General features: G+C 44.5%; 2 protein-coding genes across 3 annotated transcripts; both read right to left on the reverse strand.

Moving 5' to 3' along the window:
• Positions 1–3,845: 3,845 nt before the first annotated feature.
• On the reverse strand, positions 3,846–5,838 carry LOC104976397 (melanoma-associated antigen B10-like). The gene has a single exon (XM_024988755.2). It carries the CDS (start codon positions 5,326–5,328, stop codon positions 4,282–4,284), a length of 1,047 nt encoding a protein of 348 aa, XP_024844523.1. The 5' UTR covers positions 5,329–5,838; the 3' UTR covers positions 3,846–4,281.
• An 11,339-nt stretch (positions 5,839–17,177) lies between these two features.
• Positions 17,178–20,713, reverse strand: LOC112445024 (melanoma-associated antigen B10-like). Of its 2 annotated transcripts, none has more exons than XM_059883867.1 (3): positions 20,467–20,713; positions 18,456–18,579; positions 17,178–18,344 (listed from the first exon to the last, which is right to left on the reverse strand). In XM_059883867.1, the coding sequence occupies exons 2-3, from the start codon at positions 18,528–18,530 to the stop codon at positions 17,574–17,576; spliced, it is 846 nt and encodes a 281-aa protein (XP_059739850.1). In that variant the 5' UTR covers positions 18,531–18,579; positions 20,467–20,713; the 3' UTR covers positions 17,178–17,573. The 2 variants fall into 2 exon arrangements, with proteins under 2 accessions (XP_059739850.1, XP_024844183.2); XM_024988415.2 differs by lacking the exon at positions 20,467–20,713 and adding an exon at positions 19,776–20,114.
• Between the last annotated feature and the right edge of the window lie 504 nt (positions 20,714–21,217).

Here is a 21,217-nt window from a genome sequence, read left to right on the forward strand (position 1 = left end):
AAAAATTGTATTGACATTTCAGAATTCTAAAGTGTGCCCAGAGGAATTCTGGTAGTCAAGGCATCACTGAAGAAATCCCAGTTTCTATGGATGAGAGATTAAGTTAATTTTCTGCTCAACCTACTTAGAAAACAGGGAAATTAAAATAACTGTGAGACAATATATTTTCACCCAAAAGTTTGACCAAAATTTAAAGGTTGATAAAATAAAATTCCCATGAGAGTGCACACTGCATACATTAATATGTGAGAATAGGAATCAGTACAGCTCTATTTGAGCAGAGTATCAGCAATATTAATAAAAATTTACAATCATCATCTTCCTTCCAATTCAATCCAGCTTGCACTTGGCTCTGTATTTTCTATGAGAACATACATATTTGCCAAAGAATTCATGCAAGTTTTTTTAATCATAGCAACAAATGGGAAACAATTTTTGTGTCCATCAGGGGGAGAATGTCTAATTATGGCACATACACACTTAAGAATACTTGTGAGTAGTTAAAAGGGTGAGATGGATCTGTACGTGCTCTCAGGGAAAGATCCCACATTCGTTTTAGTAAGTGACAAGGGCAAGAGGCAGAACAATATGTACACTATTGTCCATGTATATCAAATAACTCACAGTGTATTTTTATAACACATATGTAAGAAAAAGTCTAGTCAATTTTGAAACAACACAAAATGTTTATTGTAGTTGCTTCTGAGGATAGGGGTGAATTTTAGAGGAATGTGATAGGGAAGGGGAATTGTGACTTATCCATACTTTTAGAATTTGGGGGCAATAAGAGCATTTGCACTATTACTTAAAACCAGAGTTTTCCTCTGGGGCAAGCAGAGACAAGAGGCAGTGCAAGAATATTTTTTATCAAGGATGACACTTCTGCCACAGAAGAATTTTCTACCTCCTAGAAGGACACCTGAGTTTTTAAAAATTCTATGTAAATGTTTGCTTACACCGTGATTACTGTCATCTTTTCTCATCTGCTTCTTATGGAGGAAGCCTTGGTTTTGACCACCAAGGTAAACTTACTTACTGGTGTGTGGTCAGAGGACAGTCTCAAATAATTCAGCCCATTAAAATTCTCCTGAAAATGCCAGGGTGGTTTCGAAAATCTCCTCTCTAACCTCAGGGTTATTACACTAACGACCAGTAGCCTGCGTGCCAGTTCAGTTGCTACAGTACTGTCTGACTCTTTGCGACCCAGTGGACCGTAGCCCGCCAGGCTCTTCTGTCCATGGGATTCTCCAGGCAAGAATACTGGAGTGGGTTGCTGTGCCCTCATCCAGGGGATCTTCCGGACCTGGGGATAGAACCTCGTGTCTCCCACATTGCAGGCAGATTCTTTACTGCTGAGCCACCGGGGAAGCCCAACGACCACTAGTTTCTGTGCCAAATCAGACTCTAGTCACCAGCAGATTTGAAAACACTGAGAACGTGGTGGGGGCAGCCAGTGGGGATGAGGAGGTGTCCGAACCTCCCTGCCGGAAGTGACCCCTCATGGGGAAAGAGCAGCTGCGGTCCCTGTGTCTCGGGTGAGGAACCTGCGGAGAGTAGGGATCCTCTGAGTCAGGCAGGGCTGGGCATCTGATTGGTCCATTCCTCTGCAAGCAGAGCCCAGAGTCCAGAGGAGGATGCAGAGAACAGCTGGCCGGAAGTCAGGTTCCAGTCTGGAGACAAGGGCACAGGACTCGCCGGGGGATACCCAGGGAAGGGCGCTGTCACCGGGAAAGTTCTGGGACCGGACACCCGTGCTGTGACCCAGGCGGTCAGCTCTCCAGGAACTCTGGGGCGAGGGGTGGGAGGATTCCAGGGAAACAAGCCCCCAGACAACCCTTAAATTGGGTTTCATTCTCATTTTCACCTTCTTTCTTCAGACTGCTTTTAGTACTTTGGCCACAGCGTTCTTCTTTTCACTGCCCAGAAAGATATTATGGAGCAATGTGAAAAGAAATGAGTTAATAGACACAAGGTCAGCCTCAGACCGGGAGGAGTGGAACAATATGAGCTCTGGAGGACTTCAGATCAGAGCTCCAGTTTCGCCCTGTCACTAGCAATGTGAACTAAGCACGTTACCAAATTCTGTGAGCCTCAGATTCTTCAGTGAAGTGTGTTTGATAAGCTCTGTCTTCTAGGACTGTTGGAATGTGTATAATGTATATAAAACACCTGGCACAGTGACTAGTGTGCATTGGAACTGTAAAGAGTGACAATTTTTGCCATGATTTTTTTTTGACCCCAGATAATACCAACCCTCCTGCTGAGATTTTTGTTTTGTTTTGCCGTTGCTTTAATCCAGGAGATGTCTGAAAATATGCAATACTATGGCATGCTGAATACCACGTCAGTCAATAATTCTGTTTAATAAGAAAACATACCTTGGTAGATCATGCCCCATAGAGGTTCTATTATTTAATTTGGCTACTGGGGACTCTTCCCTATCTGGATGCAACTCAAAGCTCCTAAAATGTGTGTCAAGAACTAACTCCTTCTCTCCCTCCCAGCTGCCTTAGATCCAGATCACCCCATTTTCATTCACCTGCTGCTGCTGCTGCTAAGTCACTTCAGTCGTGTCCGACTCTGTGCAACTCCATAGACGGCGGCCCACCAGGCTCCCCCGTCCCTGGGATTCTCCAGGCAAGAACACTGGAGTGGGTTGCCATTTCCTTCTCCAATACAGGAAAGTGGAAAGTGAAAGTGAAGTCGCTCAGTCATGTCCGACTCCTAGCAACCCCATGGACTGCAGCCCACCAGGCTCCTCCATCCATGGGATTTTCCAGGCAAGAGTACTGGAGTGGGGTGCCATTGCCTTCTCCATTCATTCGTCGAACCCCTACCAAAATCAAGCCTTGTTATGTACTAAGTCGTGTCCTTCTCTGCGACCCTATGGTCACACCACCAGGCTCCTCTATCCATGGGGATTCTCCAGGCAAGAATACTGGAGTGAGCTGCCATTTCCTACTCCAGGGGATCTTCCTGATCCAGGGATTGAACCCGAATCTCTTACATCTCCTGCATTGGCAGGTGGGTTCTTTACCAGTAGTGCTACCTGGGAAACCCTCCCTTAGGGCTTGCCAAATTGTACTCAAATTAACCCAGTCAAAATACCTTATTAATGAGGCAGGCTCTGTTTCTTCCAGTCCAGGGCAGAGAGTGTGACATGGGCAGAGTGACTTCTTGGCATCCCACCTCAAGGAAGTATCACCCTGATTTATCAGAAACTCCTTGGTGATGACGTGGCTAAAACACCTAGTTTGTGCACTGTATTCTCTGGCACTGGAACAGGAGCACAGGATACCTTCCATTCCCTCCCTAGGTGGAGATTTCTCTCTAGTTAATCCATGATCCCAAAGTAACTGCTGAAAGCAGTTCTCCTTTCGAGGCTTAATTGCTCAACTCTGAGACACACAACCCAAGGGTCTGGCCTTTGCTCACCACCCTCACACACCCGCTCTGGCCCACCACCCCTTAAAATCACCTCCCATTGAAGAACTTGAGGTTTTTCCAAGGCTCCAGCTTGTATTGTCTCAGGACATTTACCCTTGAGTGCTCTCATCTGGCCCTCCCCTCCAACCCCAATCATCCTTCTTTTCACTTGTCTTTTTTGTCTTAGAGGCATCCCACCTCATGGTCTTTCTTATATGATAGCTGCTGCTAGACTCTAATCAAATGGGAAAGGCTCAGCCTTCTTTTTCTTAATCCCCCCACCTCCATACATACTAACATGGAGCAAAGAGCAACTGCTCAATTAATGTTTAAGGGGAAACAACAGTGAACAATTTAGTATGATTTTATTTCTCTTACATTGTTGAATAAACAAAGCAAGTTCAGGTATATAACTTTTATTTTACAAAACAGGAAAATATAAGGAATAAGGGAAACCAAGAATTCACCATCTTTTATTTCTCTATTTTTTTTTTGATCCCAACTATTTTACCTCTAATTTCTTTTGCATTTCTAAGGAAATGCCTATTCCAATGCTATCTTTTCTTATTCCAGATCACTAAAAAAGATGGAAGGTTTTTTTTTTTTTTAATTTAACAAAATAGCAAAACTATTACTCTTAAATTTCATAAACAGCATTAAGTATGTAACCAATATCATTCATACATTTAGATTCTGAACTAAAGTTTTTTTTTTTTTAAAACAACATTTGAAACATTTTTTAAGCAACATTTAAAAACATTCAACAACAAAACATAAACCTGTAAGTTATTCAAATATGCTATGCAGTGTGATCCCTCCAGGTGCCCACACTACTTCAGGACAATGCTTCAGATTTCACTGCAGGTGAGAGAAGCTGTGTCGGCCACTGCCCCCAGAATGCACATTGGCCAGGGCACTGGTGCGAAGCATGGCTGCAAATCTGGCTCGGGCTCTCTCTTCTTCATCTCTCAAAGCTTCTTCATACCAGGATGGGAAGGCACTGGGGACCGTATCATGAATGTTGGCCAAGAATTCAAGAACTTTCATTTTGCTGGTTTCCGCATGGGCTCTCGGGCCCCACAGGAACTCATAGTGTGGAGGATCACTGTTGGGCACCTGGCGGTATTCCAGGTACCTTTCCTGCACCAGATCTTGGGTGATGAGCTTCTTGGGATCCCCATGGATGAAGTGCTTCCTTCCAGCATATATCCCCATCACATTGAGCACCTCCCAGACATCCTCCTCAGTGGCGCAGTTGCCCTTCATGAAGATCACACAGAGGATGGTCATAAGGAGGCCAGTCTTGGGCATGATCTCCTCACCCCGAAGCCTGCCATCACTGGTGCGCTGAAATTTGCTGACAAGGGCATAGCAATGAGTGGTGGGGTTGACTTCCTTCACCTCAATGCCAAAGGCCAGCACCATCAGCTCAGAAGCTTTCCTGAGGATCTCAGTGAAGTGCTTCTTGTGCTTTTTAATGACATGCTTAATCATATCTTCTTTGGTAATAGACTCTCTCAGATTATTCTTGCGCAGCAGAAATTGCACCAACAGAATTGCCTTCTCGTCTAGAGGCGTTCTACAGGAAAACTCAGTGCTGGGTAATGCCTGGGAGGTGCTTGGTTTTTCATCTTGGCTGTTAGCACCATCATCAGATCTGGTGCATGAAGCACCTGCAGAAGTAGTGGTAGTGGAAGGGGATCTTCCCGACCCCTGGGATTTTCTACCTGACCCGGAAGCAGGAGAGCTCTGGACATTGCCACTAAGCGGAGGGGTAGGGGAAAAGGGGAAGTCTTCTTCCTCTACTGCAGAGGCCTGAGCATCTTGGAGATGCTGAGCCTCACTCCGGGCCTGTTGGCGTTTCTCACGGGCACGGAGCTTACTCTTTTGCCCCCGAGGCATGATGACACAGATCAGGGACAGCAGGCAGGAGTGTGGGCAGGAAGACAGACAATGAGGGCACCTGGAGGAGGGAGGAGATGCTGTGAGTGCCTTCAACAGGGAGATTCCTCCCTGGCTTTAACCAAGACCACCTTTGCAGGTTTGTGTGAGGTTACTGCTCTAGAACCCACAGGGCTCCCTGATCAGCTTGCCCCCTGAGACTCCTTCACAGTTCACATTTAGAATCATCCTGTCAACTGTTGGCAGGGCCCGGCCATCCTCCCCTCTGCTGCTCTGAAGCTAAACTGCTTTCAAAAATGGCCTTCCATCCCTGAGACCCTCCCGTCCCTGAGGAGGAAATGAAGGAAAGCCTTAGCTGGCGACCCCTGCTGGGGCCTGCCAGAACTGACAACAGGCGCAGGGTTTGATGGGACCCCCTTTGTCTTGGACTATTAGGGTTTTCAGTTGTCACTCATGTCTCCCCCCGCTCCAACACAGCACTTCCGCCCCGCCCCTCCCCTCCACCAGACCGAGAGCCCTCCCTCCCTGACGGCCCGACCCGGGGCCTCCCAGGAGAGACCACAGGGACAGTGAGTGTGTGTGCCTGGTTTAGCGTACCCTTAGTCCTTGCTCAGGCTCCTCTCCTTAATTCCAAATAAAGTCCGGGATGTTTTCCGCTTTTGATCTGAGACCATTAGCCTCAGATCAAAGGCTTCACTTCCTGAGACCTCAAGGTAGAGGGTGTTGGGCCTAACGGCTATGCCACGAGCCTCTTTGCGCATGGCAGATCAGAGCGGAGTTCTGTGATGACACCTCGGAGTTCTGTGATGACACCTCTGTTCTAGGGAGACGTATTCCCGCAATTCTAAGCCTCGCCTCTCCCCTCCAGAGACCTGAGACTCTGGAGGTGGAAGTCAGCCTGTACCTCCTGCTGACAGCTCTGCCCTGGGCTTCCCAGGAGTGAAAGCAGGAACGAGGCTGTGTGCGGGTCCCTCTCTATGTGGGGGTGGGAGTGGGGCGGAGATTTTTGCATCATTCCTCAAGGTGGAGGCAGGGAGTAGGGTGTCCTCTTAGCTGCTTCTTCAAAGGCTTCCTGGGTAATGCTAACTCTCTGAAAACTCTGAACTGTTTCCCTACTGCAAACCTTACAGAAAATAGCTAAGTCCTAGACTAGATACCCTGGTGGCTCAGACGGTAAGGCATCTGCCCGCAATGCGGGAGACCCAGGTTCAATCCCTGGGTTCGGAAGATCTCCTGGAGAAGGAAATGGCAACCCACTCCAGTATTCTTGCCTGGAGAATCCCAAGGACGGAGGAGCCTGGTAGGCTACAGTCCATGGGGTGGCAAAGAGAGTCAGACATGACTGAGCGACTTCACTCTCACTTTCAGGCTAGATAGCAGACGGGAAAGTTGCAGTGCAAGGCAGGTTCCCAGGACACACAGTAGGCCGTAAGAGAAAAAGCACATTGGCCCATAGCCACTTGTTCGCCAGCCATACGTAGACTTTGGGGAAACGTCTACTCTAAAAGTTCTATTTTCTAAGGATAAGTTACAGAGTTTTGTGAGACTCAGATCTTTTATATTACTAACATTGCACAGTCCAGTGTGGCCACTTTAGTTTTTGACTTTCATTCATACTAAGAAATATATTTACATTGCTAGTAAGTGGGTGTATGTATGCATTTTTTTCATGAAAGAATACCTACCCTTGTTAAGTGTGATTCATTCTTTATATTTGATCATAATAGTAACTTTTAAAAAAATATCAGTCCTCATCCTCTAAAGAGGTTTCAGGTGGTTACTGCACAGCCTCTGGACTCATACTGTTAAAAACAACACCAAACTTTGGTTGCCACCCTGTCAGATGGGCTCTGAGGAGATGCCTCAGGTTCCTTCAGTGAAGCAGTAGAAATCCATGGTCCCAAGTCACAGTGAAAGAAACCACATGCTGAATCTTAAAATCTTTCCTCCAACCTATCCTGTTGTCTGCCTCTCTTGCAGGCTACAGACCTGTCTCAACTTCAGGGCATGCCCCCACCTGCCCACACTCAGGTTCTAGTTCAACACAGACTTAGTCTCTCCCAGGGGCTTCTCATTTATGTTGTTTTGTTGCTGGTATTGTTCTTTTCATTCTGGTTTTTATAGTTTCTCCAGGATTGAGTTTAGGAAACAGCAGCCCAAGTCTGCTTGCCATCTTGGAAGCTACATATGAAGCAGTGTAAAAACATGCTTAGGCTGCTGTAACAAAATACCACCGACTGAGTGTTTTAATAACATAAATTTATTTTCTCACAGCTCTGGAGGCTAGTAATTCCAGTTAGAAGTGCTGGCAGACTCAGTTTCTGGTAAGAGCTCTCCTCTTGACTTTTTGCTGTTCTCACAGGTTGGATGGCATCACTGACTCAATGGACATGAGTTTGAGTGAACTCCAGGAGTTGGTGATGGACAGGGAGGCCTGGCGTGCTGCGGTCCATGGGGTCGCAAGAGTTGGACACAACTGAGTGACTGAACTGAACTGGAACTGAACACAGGGACTCTTCTCTGTAAATACACAGAGGGAGAGTGGTATCTAGTATCACTTCCTCTTCCTTTAAGAACAGCAGCCTAATTGGATTATTGCCCCATTGTTATGACCTCATTTAACCTTAATAATCTCCTTAAAGACCCTGTTTTCAAATACAATCACAAGGGTGGGTTAGGGCTTCAGCATATGAATTAGGGGCGGGGGTGGGGGGGTCACAATTCCCTCCAGAGCAAGTAGTAAATTTGTAAATAGTTTAAGGAGAATTGGCATATTTACAGTATTCTTTCCCCTATGAATAAACCTAGTGTTCTTTATTTATTTGGGATTTTTTTCTCTATCAGTACATTTTTATAGTTGCCTCTAAAAAATTGTGTACATTTTTGTTAAATTTATTTTTAGGTAAGTTTTGGATATTACTGCTGCTGTTAAATTTTCTATTTAATTATTCTAATTAGCTATTGATTTTGTGTGGCCAGTCTCCTAATTTTGGTATAGTAATCTTATATACAACAGCTTTTGGAGTCTCTTACTCACTTGAGTATTTTGTGCACTGGTTCCTTTGGATTTTCTAATTAAAGGCTCATATTGTTGCCATTTATTATCTGTCTTTTCAACGCTGAGTGGCCGGTTAGTTCCCCATATGGTCCACAGAACGAACTCCATTTTGGGGGATTCCCTGGTGGCTCAGACGGTAAAGAGCCTGCCTGCAGTGTTGGACACCTGGGTTCGATCCCCGGGTCAGGAATATCCACTGGAGAAGGAAATGGCAACCCACTGCAGTATTCTTGCCTGGAAAATCCCATGGATGGAGGAGCCTGGCAAGCTACATACCATGGGGTCGCAAAGATTCGACATGACTGAGTGACTTCATTTTTTTCAATATTCCTTCCTCTTATTTATTTTGATATTCTTATTCCTCTAGTTATGTATTCCAGGCCACTTTTAAACAGTAGAAATAGTACCATATCATCTGTGTCTTTCTTCTGACTTTGATGCTTCTAACATTTCACATTTATCTAAGTTTGCTGTAGATTTTAGGAAATGAAAATTCTCTTCAAATGTTATTTTACTAAAGGCTTTTTACTGTGGTGTTAAGTATTTTTCAAAGGCTTTTTCTACACCCCTGGACATGATCCAATGCAGTTTATCCTCTAATCTGTTAATGTCGAAAAATTCCAGTTGACAATTTTTTGTAATGTTATAATAGCTTTGCATTTCTTGAACTCAGCCTCTCTATTCACTTCTATATTAGATATGCCATAAATTTATTTACTGTAGTCGATGCCTCTATGTAAGTGAGATTAGCTCAAGTGAATTTTTTTTTTTCCCTTGGGATGTCATTATCTGGTCTCTGTATCAAGGTCAGCACACCTATTAAAATGAGTTTAGTGATTTCTCATCAACAGATTACTGGAGAAAGAAAATGTGGTATAAAGATATGATATTTAGAATGAAAATTTTCACTGGGGAAATTATTAATGATATACAACCACACAGAGAAGAGTAAAATGAACCCAATAAACCTGACACTCAGAATCAACAATCATCAATAGTTAGAAGTTAAACACGATAGTTTAGTGGTAACTGTTGATCCAGTTAACATTTGTTAGGTTTTAACTTTACAGAATTTGAAATTTCCAGATAAGGAATTTAAATAAATTTGAATACTATTCTATTTAAAATAAAATCACATAAAATGCTCAGTTAATACCAGAGAACACACACACACAGACACACACAAAGGATATAGAAAAGAGCAAATGCAACAAATAGAAAACAGTTACACAAATAGTAGGTTTTAGTAAAAGTATATCAATAATCACTTTAAATGTGGATACTCTAAATACACCAGTTAAAAGGTAGAAATTTTCAAATCAGATAAAAAAGACTCAACTGTATGCTGTCTCCAAGAAACCCATTTGTATATCAAGACTCTGATAGGAAAAAGCAAAGAATGAGGGATGTTAGGACAGTGAAACTCTTCTGTATGATACTGTAATGGTGGATACATATCATTGGTATCTGTCAAAATCTTTAAGACCTGTACAATACAGAGAGTGAATCCTAATGTAAACTATTGACTTTAGTTAATAATATTATATTAATATTAGTTTATTAATTATAATATAGATACAGATGGACAGATATATAAATAATTATATATATGTGCATAGATGGGCTACATTACAGACATTTTCTAAGCTGTATCTTCTGAGAGGGCTTAGAAGCAAAAAGACTAATAGCAATGGAACAACATGAGCAGGAAAACAAACCTAATATTGGATTATAACCCAAAATATAAAATAAATATCCACGAGTTTATATTGCCATAAATAAGTGACTGAATAAATAAATCAGAGAGAATAGAAACATCTTATGTAGAGAATAATACCAAACAATTTATATAGCTATTCCACTTTCAAGGAGAGGGGCATAACCCCCCACCCCTTAAGCGTCGGCTGAACATAGTGATTTAAGAGTACTGTATGGAAAGGAGAGTGAAAGAGTAATTATACAGTAGAGAAATTTGACAAACACTACCTTAGGTAGGTGAACAAGGTGAGATCATCAGTTGTTAAGTCATGTTGATAATGTATCCTTGATATGATGAAAATGACAGTTTATTCCTGAGGCCTTCCTCATCAGGACCCATAATGCCAGTCTAATCATGAGAAAAATATCAAAGACATACCAAAAGTAGGACCTTCTTAAAAATACACTGTCAAGGTCATCAAAAATAAGGAAAATATGATAAACTGTCACGTCTAGAGGAGCCTAGGAGAAGTTATGTCTAAATGCAATGTACTATTGTTGATGGGATATTGGGCCAGAAAAAGGACATTAGGGGAAAAAATGAAGGAAAACTGAATGAGGTATGGACTTTTGCTACTAATAAAGTATCAATAGGTTCAGTGAGCTTCCCAGGTGTGTGTGTGTGCATGCGCCTGTCCATGTGCTCAGTTGTCTTCGACTCTTCGCAACCCCATGGACTGTAGCCCACCAGGCTCCCTGTGTCCATGGAATTTTCCAGTCAAGAATACTAGAGTGAGTTGCCATTTCCTACTCTACGGGATCTTCCTGACCCAGGGATCAAACTTGTGTCTCTTGCTACTCCTGTACTGGCAGGCCAGTTCTTTACCACTGAGCCACCTGGGAATCTGTCTGCCAATGCAGGAGATGCAGTTTCGATCCCTGGGTCAGGAAGACCGCCTGGAGAAGGAAATGGCTACTTACTCCAGTATTCTTGCCTGGGAAATCCCATGGACAGAGGAGCCTGGTGGGTTACTGTCCATAGGGTCTCAAAGAGTCAGACATGACTGAGCATGTACAGACATGTCAATCCCAAAGTTTCAATCTGCATTATTTGCAATGATTCTCTCTACCCAATCTGTAAAATGTTTATACACCAAGGGCCATATGTCTACCCCAGAGAGTATCTGGTGGCAACAGACCACTGAACAGATATCTGCGTTACAGCTGCAAAGAACTCAGGAGCCCAGGGAGGCAGTCTAAGGTAAGGATAAGTAAGTAGGTAAGTGTTAGTCATTGAATTGTGTCCGACTCTTTGTGACCCCCCATGGACTGCAGCCTGCCAGGCTTCTCTGTCCATGGAATTCTCCAGGTAAGAATATTGGAGTGGGTAGCCATTCCCTTCTCCAGGGGATGTTCCCAACCCAGCAATCAAACTTAAGTCTCCTACATTGCAGGCAGCTTTTCTACTGTCTGAACCACCAGGGAAGCCCAAGGTGGGGATAGCATCTAGATTATTTTTTAATGTTCTAGCTCCAGCTTCAGTGCTGCAAGGGCTCTGTACACAGAGAAAATGGCTTTTGTCATCAGGCATGAAGACAGCTATCAGTTCTGGTACACTGGCCAGGATGCACAGAACCACCAAAGGAGTGATAAGGGGTACGTCTCTCAGTATCTCTCAATATTCGTTAATAGTATCACTGAATGGCACAGGGGAGCTAGCTGTACTCTGCCTGACGGTGAGCAAGGAGGATTCTAAGGTAGGGAGGGGTATCAGGCATATCTCTAGTCATTTCAACCAGTAGATCTTCCCACTCAGATTGCTCTAAAACTTTAAGCTGATAATGATTCATAGATTTTCCAAGCCTTTTCGCAGAAGTTGTCCACGACCCTCCAAGGTTCCACATGTTCTCTCCTTTTGTTCCCTTTACCACTATGTGCTGAACTCCGAATTCAGAACTCTGACTGCCAGCCTGCCCTGGGCTATCAGGACTTGGTTTAGTATGTCACCCTTCTCATGGACTCTGGAAATTTCTTTACCCACCATGCCTTCTTGGCATTACTAGTTGAAGATATCCTGTCTAGACTCTTCTCAGGGATCTAGTCATTCTAACCAGATCCTTGCTTCTTAAAGTAATTGGAAAGAATCTTACTGACAAAGAATTTAAAAACACACACCCAGAGATAGCCCAGTACTCAATATACTTTGCAAAAATCCTGCTTTGTATGGATGAGGAATTTATTAATGAGTGATAGTTTTCAAAAAATAATTAGAAAATGGAAATACAAAATAACATTGAGGATATATATTCACATAAAAGATTGACCTATGTTTAAAACTGATTGAATAAAATGCCTGTGAGTTTATGATACTCACATACATTAATATGTGAAAGTATACATTGGTACATATTATTTAAACAGAATAGCAGTGATATTCATAAAAACTTACAATCAACACAGTATTTCTACCTCAATCCAATGTTTATTTCTATGTCTTTCCTATAAGAAAATAGCCACATTTGCCCAATAACTTATATTTAATGATGCTGGTATCAGTTCTATTAATTATAGCAATAAATGGAAAACAACATATGCGCCCATCAGGAGAATGGTCAATTATGGCACATACACACTTTAGAATTTTTGGAAGTAGAAGAGTGAGATAGATCTATCCCTGCTTTCATGGAAAGATCCTGCACTCATTTCATTAAGTGACAAGGATGAGTAGCAAAATAATACATACATTATTAGCCATGCATGTTAAAAACTCACATTGAATTTTCCTACTTTATACTATGTAAGAAAAAAGCCCAGAATATATTTTAATGTAAATACAACATTTAAAAATTAGGGTTACTTCTGCATAAGACTGAATTTTAGAGATTGAAATAAAGAATGGGATTCGGATTTATCCATATTTTTCAAAAATTTTTAACATCAAGAACATATGCACTATTTCTATTGTAATTAGTATATTTAAATAAGACAGGCAACAGAAATAGTAGTGTATGTTATTCATGTGGTATCAGCTAGCAGGAATGTAGGAAGAAGCCTGAAACCTGAATTACAACACTACAAAAGTTTCTCTGTCCTATACATAAAGCTTGCCTTGAGTTAGCCAGTGTCTCTGCTGTCAGGTAACCCAAGGATCTAGGCTGCTTCCACCATGCAGATCCATATCTCAACACAGACTTTGCATGTTTGCTGCTGAATTGAACAGAAAGCATCGAGGTAGCACACTGTCAAATGCCTTGATCTGAAAAGAACAAACATCTTTCTGTTCATATGTCAGTGGCAAGGGTAATCACAAAATCCTTTCTAACACAAGTGGACTGGACAATTCAGTGTCCCCATGTGTCCAGGGAGCAGAGCAAGACAAATGTGATGAGCACGTTATAGTCTCTCCACAAACAGAGTAGGAGATTATCAGTAAAGTACACTTACAATTTGTATATAAAAGCCCTCTTCATTCTTGGAGAAGTTTCTGAGAAAGCAAAAATTGCCTTGAAGCACTCCAACTTTTTCTAGTGCCCACTATGTGACAGATGTTTTCAGATACAGTTCAGTTCAATTCAGTCTCTCAGTTGTGTATGACTCTTTATGACCCCATAGACTGCAACACTCCAGGATTCCCTGTCCATCACCAATTCCCAGAGTTTATTCAAACTCATGTCCATCAAGTCGATGATGCCATCCAACCATCTCATCCTCTGTCATCGCCTTCTCCCAATTTTCTAAATGACACTGTAAATCTTAGCAGGGAAGGGTCACCTTTGGTCACTAAATAGTACCATTCTGCACTTACTTTTAGAGTAGTCTCAATCCACTGAGACTTCTCTTCTTCCTTTTGCTGCATGGTCAAAAATCACAACTAGTGAGCCTCTGCTGCCCATCACCTGATGAACATGCCTGAACGCTTGTACAGGTGTCTTTAGGCACAGTGGAAAACCAGGGTTTTCCTCTGAGGCAGATACAGACAAGAGTCAGGAAAATTATGGTATTTTTTTTTTTCTTTTTTCTTCTGAAAGGTGGCATGTCTCCTGGGGAGACACTTTCTGCATTTTTGGTAGACTGAATAATTGCTCCATGAAGATGCCCATACCCTTATCTCTGAAACCTGTGAATATGTTATGTTACATGGCCAAAGGCACTTTGCAGATTTGGTAAGGTTATGCAACCAACTTTCAAATAAAGATACTGGATTACCTGGATAGACCAAATCTAATAACATGACACCTAACAAGCAGAGAACTTTCTCTGGCTTGCTGCAGAAGAGAGATGCAGCAGACAGGGAAGTTAGAGAAATGCCAAGCATGAGAAGGATTCAGTTTAATTGCTGACTCAAAATATATGGGCCCACATGTGAGGACTGGGGAGAGGCCTGGAGAAACTATGGCAGGTCCAGCTAATAGTCAGCAAGGAAATAGGGCCTTGGTATTATTATCACAAAGAACTAGATTCTGCCAAAACCTGAATGGTTTTGGAAGGAAATTCTTCCCAGAACACTTAAGGAGCGGTCTGGCAGCTGAAAGCTTAACTTGGGCCTTGTGAAACCCAGAACAGAGAAACCAGCAGAAGCAACTTGGATTTCTCACTCACAGACATGTGAGATCATAAATGTGTCTTGTTGTTGACTGCTAAATCTGTGGCAATTTGTGGAATACTAGCATAACCTCCTGGAAGGGCTACAGGGTCTGTTAGAATCCAGTCTCTGCAGATGGTTGTGACACAGTGACTTCCTTGGTCCTTCATCCACCACTTATAAGGGAGGCTTTGGTTCTTGGCCAGTTAGTTAAGCTTACTCATCAGTGTGCAGATTCAGTGGCCAGCCTCAAATGAGTCAGTAGATTAAATTCTGTGTTTTTTCTAACCTCATCTGCCTTCTAAAACCTTATTTTTGTTGTTTAGTCTAAGTTGTGTCTGACTCTTTGCAACCTCATGGACTGCAGTGCACCAGGCTTTTGTCCTTTACTGTCTCTGGAAGAACCAGAAGATCCTGTGCCTAATCTACTCATAAGCCAATTTGGAGAAAAAACTTTGAGTATGGTGGAAGCACCCAGAGCAGATGAGCAGACTTCTAAACTTCACCTCCACGCTTAACAATAGTGCTTGGGGCTGCCGCTTTCAGAGAGATTCCATGCTGAGGATGGGACAGATAGGGGATGTCTGCACGGAGTTGGAATGCTCTAAATCAGGGGAAAGGTGGGTGATTCTGGGCTTTCTGTTCCACTGGGAGCAGAGTACAGCCTTACAAAAGGAAGCAGGGGAGAGCTAGACAGTAGGTCAGGATCCAGATACGGACATAAGCGTACACTGGGGAAAACTCGGGAAGCGTCATGTCATTTGGAAAGGGCTGGATCTGGTACCATGTCTTTTTGTATTTCCCAGGAGATACCATACAGCAATGAGAAGAGACATGAATTAAAAGATAGGAAGTTGGCCTCAGGTTGTGAGTGGTGGAACAGTGTAGGCTGTAGAGGAATTCAGATCAGGGTGCTAGTCCCAGCTCTGTCACTTACATGCCAGGTGAACTGAAGAAAATAGCAAAATTCTGTGAGCCTTAGATTCTTCATCTGTGAAATGGATTTGATAAGCAGTCTTCTTGCTCTTGGTTCACATACATTCATGTAAATAGGAATATTGGAATGTGACTTATATAAGACACTGGCACAGTATCTGGCATGCATTGATTGGATTTTGCTAAATTTTAGTTATTACTGTAGTTATTTTCCCCCTAAAACCTACAGACCCCCCGTTTTTTTTTCTTAAATCCAGGAAATAACATAGAATTTGTAGCTCTCTAGGATATGGCACAAGAAATCAGCCAATATGTTGTCTAGCATGTTAAACTAAGTTACTTGCTATATAATTTTTCTTAGGCTATTTATTTCTGGTGTGGGTGATTCTACCCAGTTTGATACAACTCAAAACTCCTGGAATTTGTGTCAGAGTTTATTTCCATCCCTCCCTTGTATCTTCCCTTCCATCCCAGATACTTGTCTTTGCAATTATTTTACCTCCATCACAAATCTAGTTCTTAAAGAGTTTACCAAATTACATTCCAGAGAACTTAATTAAAATGTCCATTTATTGGATGGACTATGTCTCTCCCAGCCCAGGGCAAAGACTGCCAGCACAGTGGCTTCAGAGCATCCCACCTCATATAAAACCACTAAACCCACTATGCATGCATGCTCAGTCACTAAGTCATATCCGACTCTTTGTGACCCCAGGGACTATAGCCCACCAGGCTCCTTTGTCCATGGGATTCTCCAGGCATACTGGAGTGGGTAGCCATGCCCTTCTCCAGGGAATCTTCGTCACCCAGGGATCAAACCCGAGTCTCCTGCATTGCAGGCAGATTCTTTACCATCTGAGTCACCAGGGAAGCCCCACCTCATATAAGTAACACAGTTGTTATAATATACACAAATCACCTATTTTGTGGACTGTATTCTCCCACACTGGAAAAAGAACACCGGACCTCTTCCATTCCTGCCCCAGGTGAAGATTGCTCTGCTTTGTACATGATCTTGAAGTAAGTGCTAAAAGCAGCTTTCTATTCCAGGCTTTAGTCTTTTAATCTGAGACAGAGCATCTGAGATTTTAGTCTCTGCCTACCACTCAGACTCACGTGACCCACCACCCAGCTTAATTAAAATTACCTCCCACTGAAGGACTTGCAGTTTCCCAAGGTCTCAAACCCCTTTGCCACAGGGTATTTAGACTACTCATGATTAAAACCCCCAAGTCCTCACACCATCTTTTGACTTGTCCTTTTAGTTGTAGGGGATATCTTACAATATTCCTTACAACACAGCTGCTCCAAGACTTTAAAATTCTATAAGAAGGAATGGTTCTTGTTCACCTTAGTATTCCCCATACTAACAGGGAGCTTTGCAAAGATTAGATGTCTAATTATTGTTGGAGACAAAAAAATGGGCCACTGAAAAAGAAGTCTATTTATTACAATATTATTTCTGCTACGTTCTTGAATAAGCTAAATATATCCAGCTTTCTCTCTCTCTCTCTCTCTCTCTCTATATATATATATATATATCATCTTATGAAACAACAAACTAAAAGTAATAAATGAAACCAAGAATTTTTATCTTTATTAATTTCTTGACCACAACTATTACAATGCTGAGTTTTTCATATTTCCGAAGTAATGCTTCATCCATTGCCATGTTATCATATTCCAAATTACTAAGTAAGGTAGAACTTTTCCAGTTATACAAAATAATAAAACTCCTACTCTTAGATCTCACCCATAGCATCAGTGTTTGAACAATATCACTCAGAAATCTGGATTACAAAGCTACTTAAATCTTCTATTAAAAGGAACAATATTTTTAAAACTTTCCAAGATACTGCATAGAACACAAAAACACAAATATGTTATGCACAGTATTGTCTGCAGCCCCGCCCCAACCTTCTACTACTTAGAACGTGAACTTCTTTTTAACAACAAAGTAAGGAATCTGCCTCAAACTCTCTTGGAGCGGGAGGAACTTTTGGCTATGGCACTGGAGCGGGCCTTGGCCAGGGCAGCAACACGAGCCTTGGCTAAAGCTCTTGCTTGGGCTCTCTCTTCCTCATCTCTCAAAGCCTCCTCATACAAGGATGGGAAGGCAGTGGGGACCATATTATGAATCTTAGCTGTAAACTCGAGCACTTTCATCTTGGTGGTTTCGGCGTGGGCTCTTGAGCCCCACAGGAACTCATAGCATGGAGGATCACTATTGGCCACCTGGCGGTACACTAGGTACTTCTGCTGCACTAAATCTTTGGTAATGAGCTTCTTAGGCTCCCCAAAAATGAAGTGCTTCCTCCCGCTAAATAACCCCATCACATTCAGGGTTTGCCAGACTCGCTCCTCACTAACACAATTGCCATTCATGAAGATCACACCCAGAACAGCCATCAGCAGGCCTGTCTTGGGAATCTCGATCCGATTCAGCAGCCTTGCATCGCAGCTTACTTCCATTTTGTTGACAAGGATGTAGATGTGCCGGTAGGGATCCACTTCCTTCAGGTCAAGGCCAAAGATCATCTCCATGTGCTCAGCAGCTCTCTGCAGGATCTCAAGGTAGTGATTCCTATACATCTGGATCACTTCTCTCAGCATTTCTGCCTTGCTAATAAACTCTTTCATATTATACTTATACAGCAGATAATACACCATTATAACCACCTTCTCATCTATATTGCCTCTTTGGATGGACTCAGTGGAAGTACTTGTGGCTCTCTGAAGACCCTGTGGATTGCAATATGACCAAGCAATAAGTGAACTTTAGGAAATAGCTTTGCAAGAGGATAAAGAGGAAGGGAACTCTTCTCCCACTCCCACAATGGCCTGAGCACCTACCAGATTCTGGGGCTCAACTTGGGCCTGGTGGCGTCTCTCACGGGCACGATGCTTACTATTCTTACCCCGAGGCATGATGACTTCCAACGAAGGCAGCAGGCAAGTGGGCAGGTGACTCAGTGACCTAAAGGAAAGATGAGATTGCTGGGCCATGTCAACAGGTAGATAGATACCATCTAGGCCTCTACTGAAGGCCGGGTCTACAAGTTTCCTTGAGGGCAATGTCCTGCGAGCCCCTTATTCTCTCATTTGCCCCTGCCCTGAGGACTCGCTGGATATAACCAAGGTGTGCTTTAGCTCCTACTTCCCAGATCCACCTGGGGCTCACTGGGGCTTAGAACAGTGGCTCTGTTCTGAGTTAGGGAACAGAAAGTCATCACTTCACTTTTGGCAAGACCTGACGTTCCTGTGTTCTACTGGTCTGATGTTGTCCCCTTATTTCAAATTCCTTATCACTCTGAGACCCCAGAAGTGGAAATGAGCAGAACTTCATTGGACTACCCTTGCCTGGGGATGCACAGGGAAGAAAGAGCCAGCAGAGCTTTGTGGGACCCTCTCCATCTTTGGGTGATTAGGGATCTCAGTCCTCGCTCAGTGCCCTCACTTTGGATTCTGGCAGGGCCTGAGACTCCTCCCTCTGCTGACATGAGACCAATACTCAAAGGCAAACCCTCAAATCCCTGAAAGGCCTGAGGAGGTGGTTAGGGACGCCCCAGTCTAACCCATCTGCCCGAGGTACCGTCGGGGATAATGGCCTGGATAGGATTCTCTGTGACCCGCACTGTTCAGAGGCAGGTGGTTCCTGCAGTCCTCACTCGGGGCCCTCACAGACACTGTTGGAAAAGCTTGGATTGCCTCCCTTGAAAGGACCACGTGGCCGCCATCTTGGACCAGGCTCTGCCTTGCAGAGACCGCCCGAGGAGCACGCGAGGGTGTACCTCGGCCTCACCCCCTTACCCGAGGCGGCCCCGGGCTGACAGCAGTGGAGGGGCTTGGTGAGGCCCGCTTGGTCATGGGGCAGGTGTTCCGGAGACCTCACCCGGCACCTGCACCGTAAAATGCCGAAGGGCCAGAAAGTTCCTCCCTTTCCTGCCCCAGGTACCGTCGGGGATAATGGCCTGAATAGGATTCTCTGTGACCCCCACTGTTCAGAGGCAGGTGGTTCCTGCAGTCCTTACTCGGGGCCCTCACAGACACTGTTGGAAAAGCTTGGATTGCCTCCCTTGAAAGGACCACGTGGCCGCCATCTTGGACCAGGCTCTGCCTTGCAGAGACCGCCCGAGGAGCACGCGAGGGTATGCCTCGGCCTCACCCCCTTACCCGAGGTTGCCCTGGGCTGACAGCAGTGGAGGGGCTTGGTGAGGCCCGCTTCGTCGTGGGGCAGGTGTTCTGGAGACCTCACCCGGCAACTGCACCGTAAAATGCCGAAAGGCCAGGAAGCTCCTCCCTTTCCTGCCTTGCGGCTGCCTTCCTTCCTTTCTTATGCATTCACTTCCCCCGGATGCCGGATGCACGCAGCCAGGCACCTCATGACCGGAAGCCGCAATCTCTCTGGCCTAAAGTGCTAGAGAGGCGCAGGCTCTAGTAGGACGCCTACTGTGGTCTGGAGTGTAGTTCCTCAGACCTCGCTCAGTGTTGGCGCCTTTACCCCGCCCCCTCACCGCCCCCCCCCGCCCCGTCTCCCCACCCTCCCACCTCCCCGCCTACCTCGCCCATTCCCACCTTCCCTTACCCCCACCTCCCCGCCCACCCACTTCCCCCCAACCCCCACCCCACCTCCTTAGTTAGGGCCTGGGACCGGTCCGGCTGTTGTTTCTGAACCAAAACCAACACCCTGCTCAGTGCCCTCGTCCCCCACTGCCACCTCGGGAAATTTCAAAGCTATTTAGAGGTCCCTCCGCCAGATGATTCCTGTCCCATGTTCTCCCAGGGTGGGCCGAGAACAGGGCAAAACTCTTTGAAAACATGTTTAATTTAGATGGACCGGTCCCCTCACTCCCAACGGCTTTACCGTAATCCCCGGCAGAGCCTGGAACTTCTCCCTGGACTCAACGAATGGGCCCCTCAGACAACACGGGCGGAAGTGGTCCTAGGTCAAATTCTTGCCCCACCTGGGCTCCCCGCCAGCTGGAGACAGAAGGGACCGGGCTCTGCGAGGTCCTCTAAGTTCCGGGCTGGTGGTTCCCTCAGACCTTGCCCAGGGTCCTCGCCTTTACTTTCCCGTCCCTTTGCTGGTTTGAGTTGATACCCTGGTCCCACCGCCCTCACCCACCTCAGTCCCCTCAGAGGGAATTTTAAGGTTCTTGGAGGTTGCTACATTAGATGATTCCTGCTTGAATCCTTTCAGGGCTGATGGCAGGAGTGGGACTCTGGGAGCCTCTCCAGTCTGTGATGGGTGGTACCCTCACATCTAACTAAGGATCTTTGCTGTAATTCCAGGCAGAGCCCAGGGTGCCTCCTTCAGCATTCAAGAGACTGCTCCCCTCAGATCAATGCCTTCATTTTCCTGAAACCCCCACGGAAGATATCAGAGTGTACCACTTCCGGCCATATTTGCCTGGGGCCTCCCAGGACTGATGGGTGAAAGGGGTGGGGGGAGGGGAGTTCTATGGGGTCGATCCATAGGGGCCTCTTCGTCTTTTTTTTTTTTTTAAACTCCTGTCTGATACTGTGTATCCTTCCTTTGGTTCAGTTCAGTTCAGTTCAGTCGCTCAGTCGTGTCCGACTCTTTGCGACCCCATGAATTGCAGCACGCCAGGCCT

The sequence above is a fragment of the Bos taurus genome, chromosome X, assembly GCF_002263795.3.
Source record: "Bos taurus isolate L1 Dominette 01449 registration number 42190680 breed Hereford chromosome X, ARS-UCD2.0, whole genome shotgun sequence".
NCBI lineage: Eukaryota > Metazoa > Chordata > Mammalia > Artiodactyla > Bovidae > Bos > Bos taurus.

Coding starts and splice junctions, on each gene's coding strand:
- LOC104976397 (XM_024988755.2), bottom strand. CDS start 5,328: ATGCCTCGGGGGCAAAAGAGTAAGCTCCGTGCCCGTGAGAAACGCCAA.
- LOC112445024 (XM_059883867.1), bottom strand. CDS start 18,530: ATGCCTCGGGGTAAGAATAGTAAGCATCGTGCCCGTGAGAGACGCCAC. Junction 18,345..18,455: donor AAGTTGAGCCCCAGAATCTG/GTAGGTGCTCAG, acceptor TGCAATCCACAG/GGTCTTCAGAGAGCCACAAG.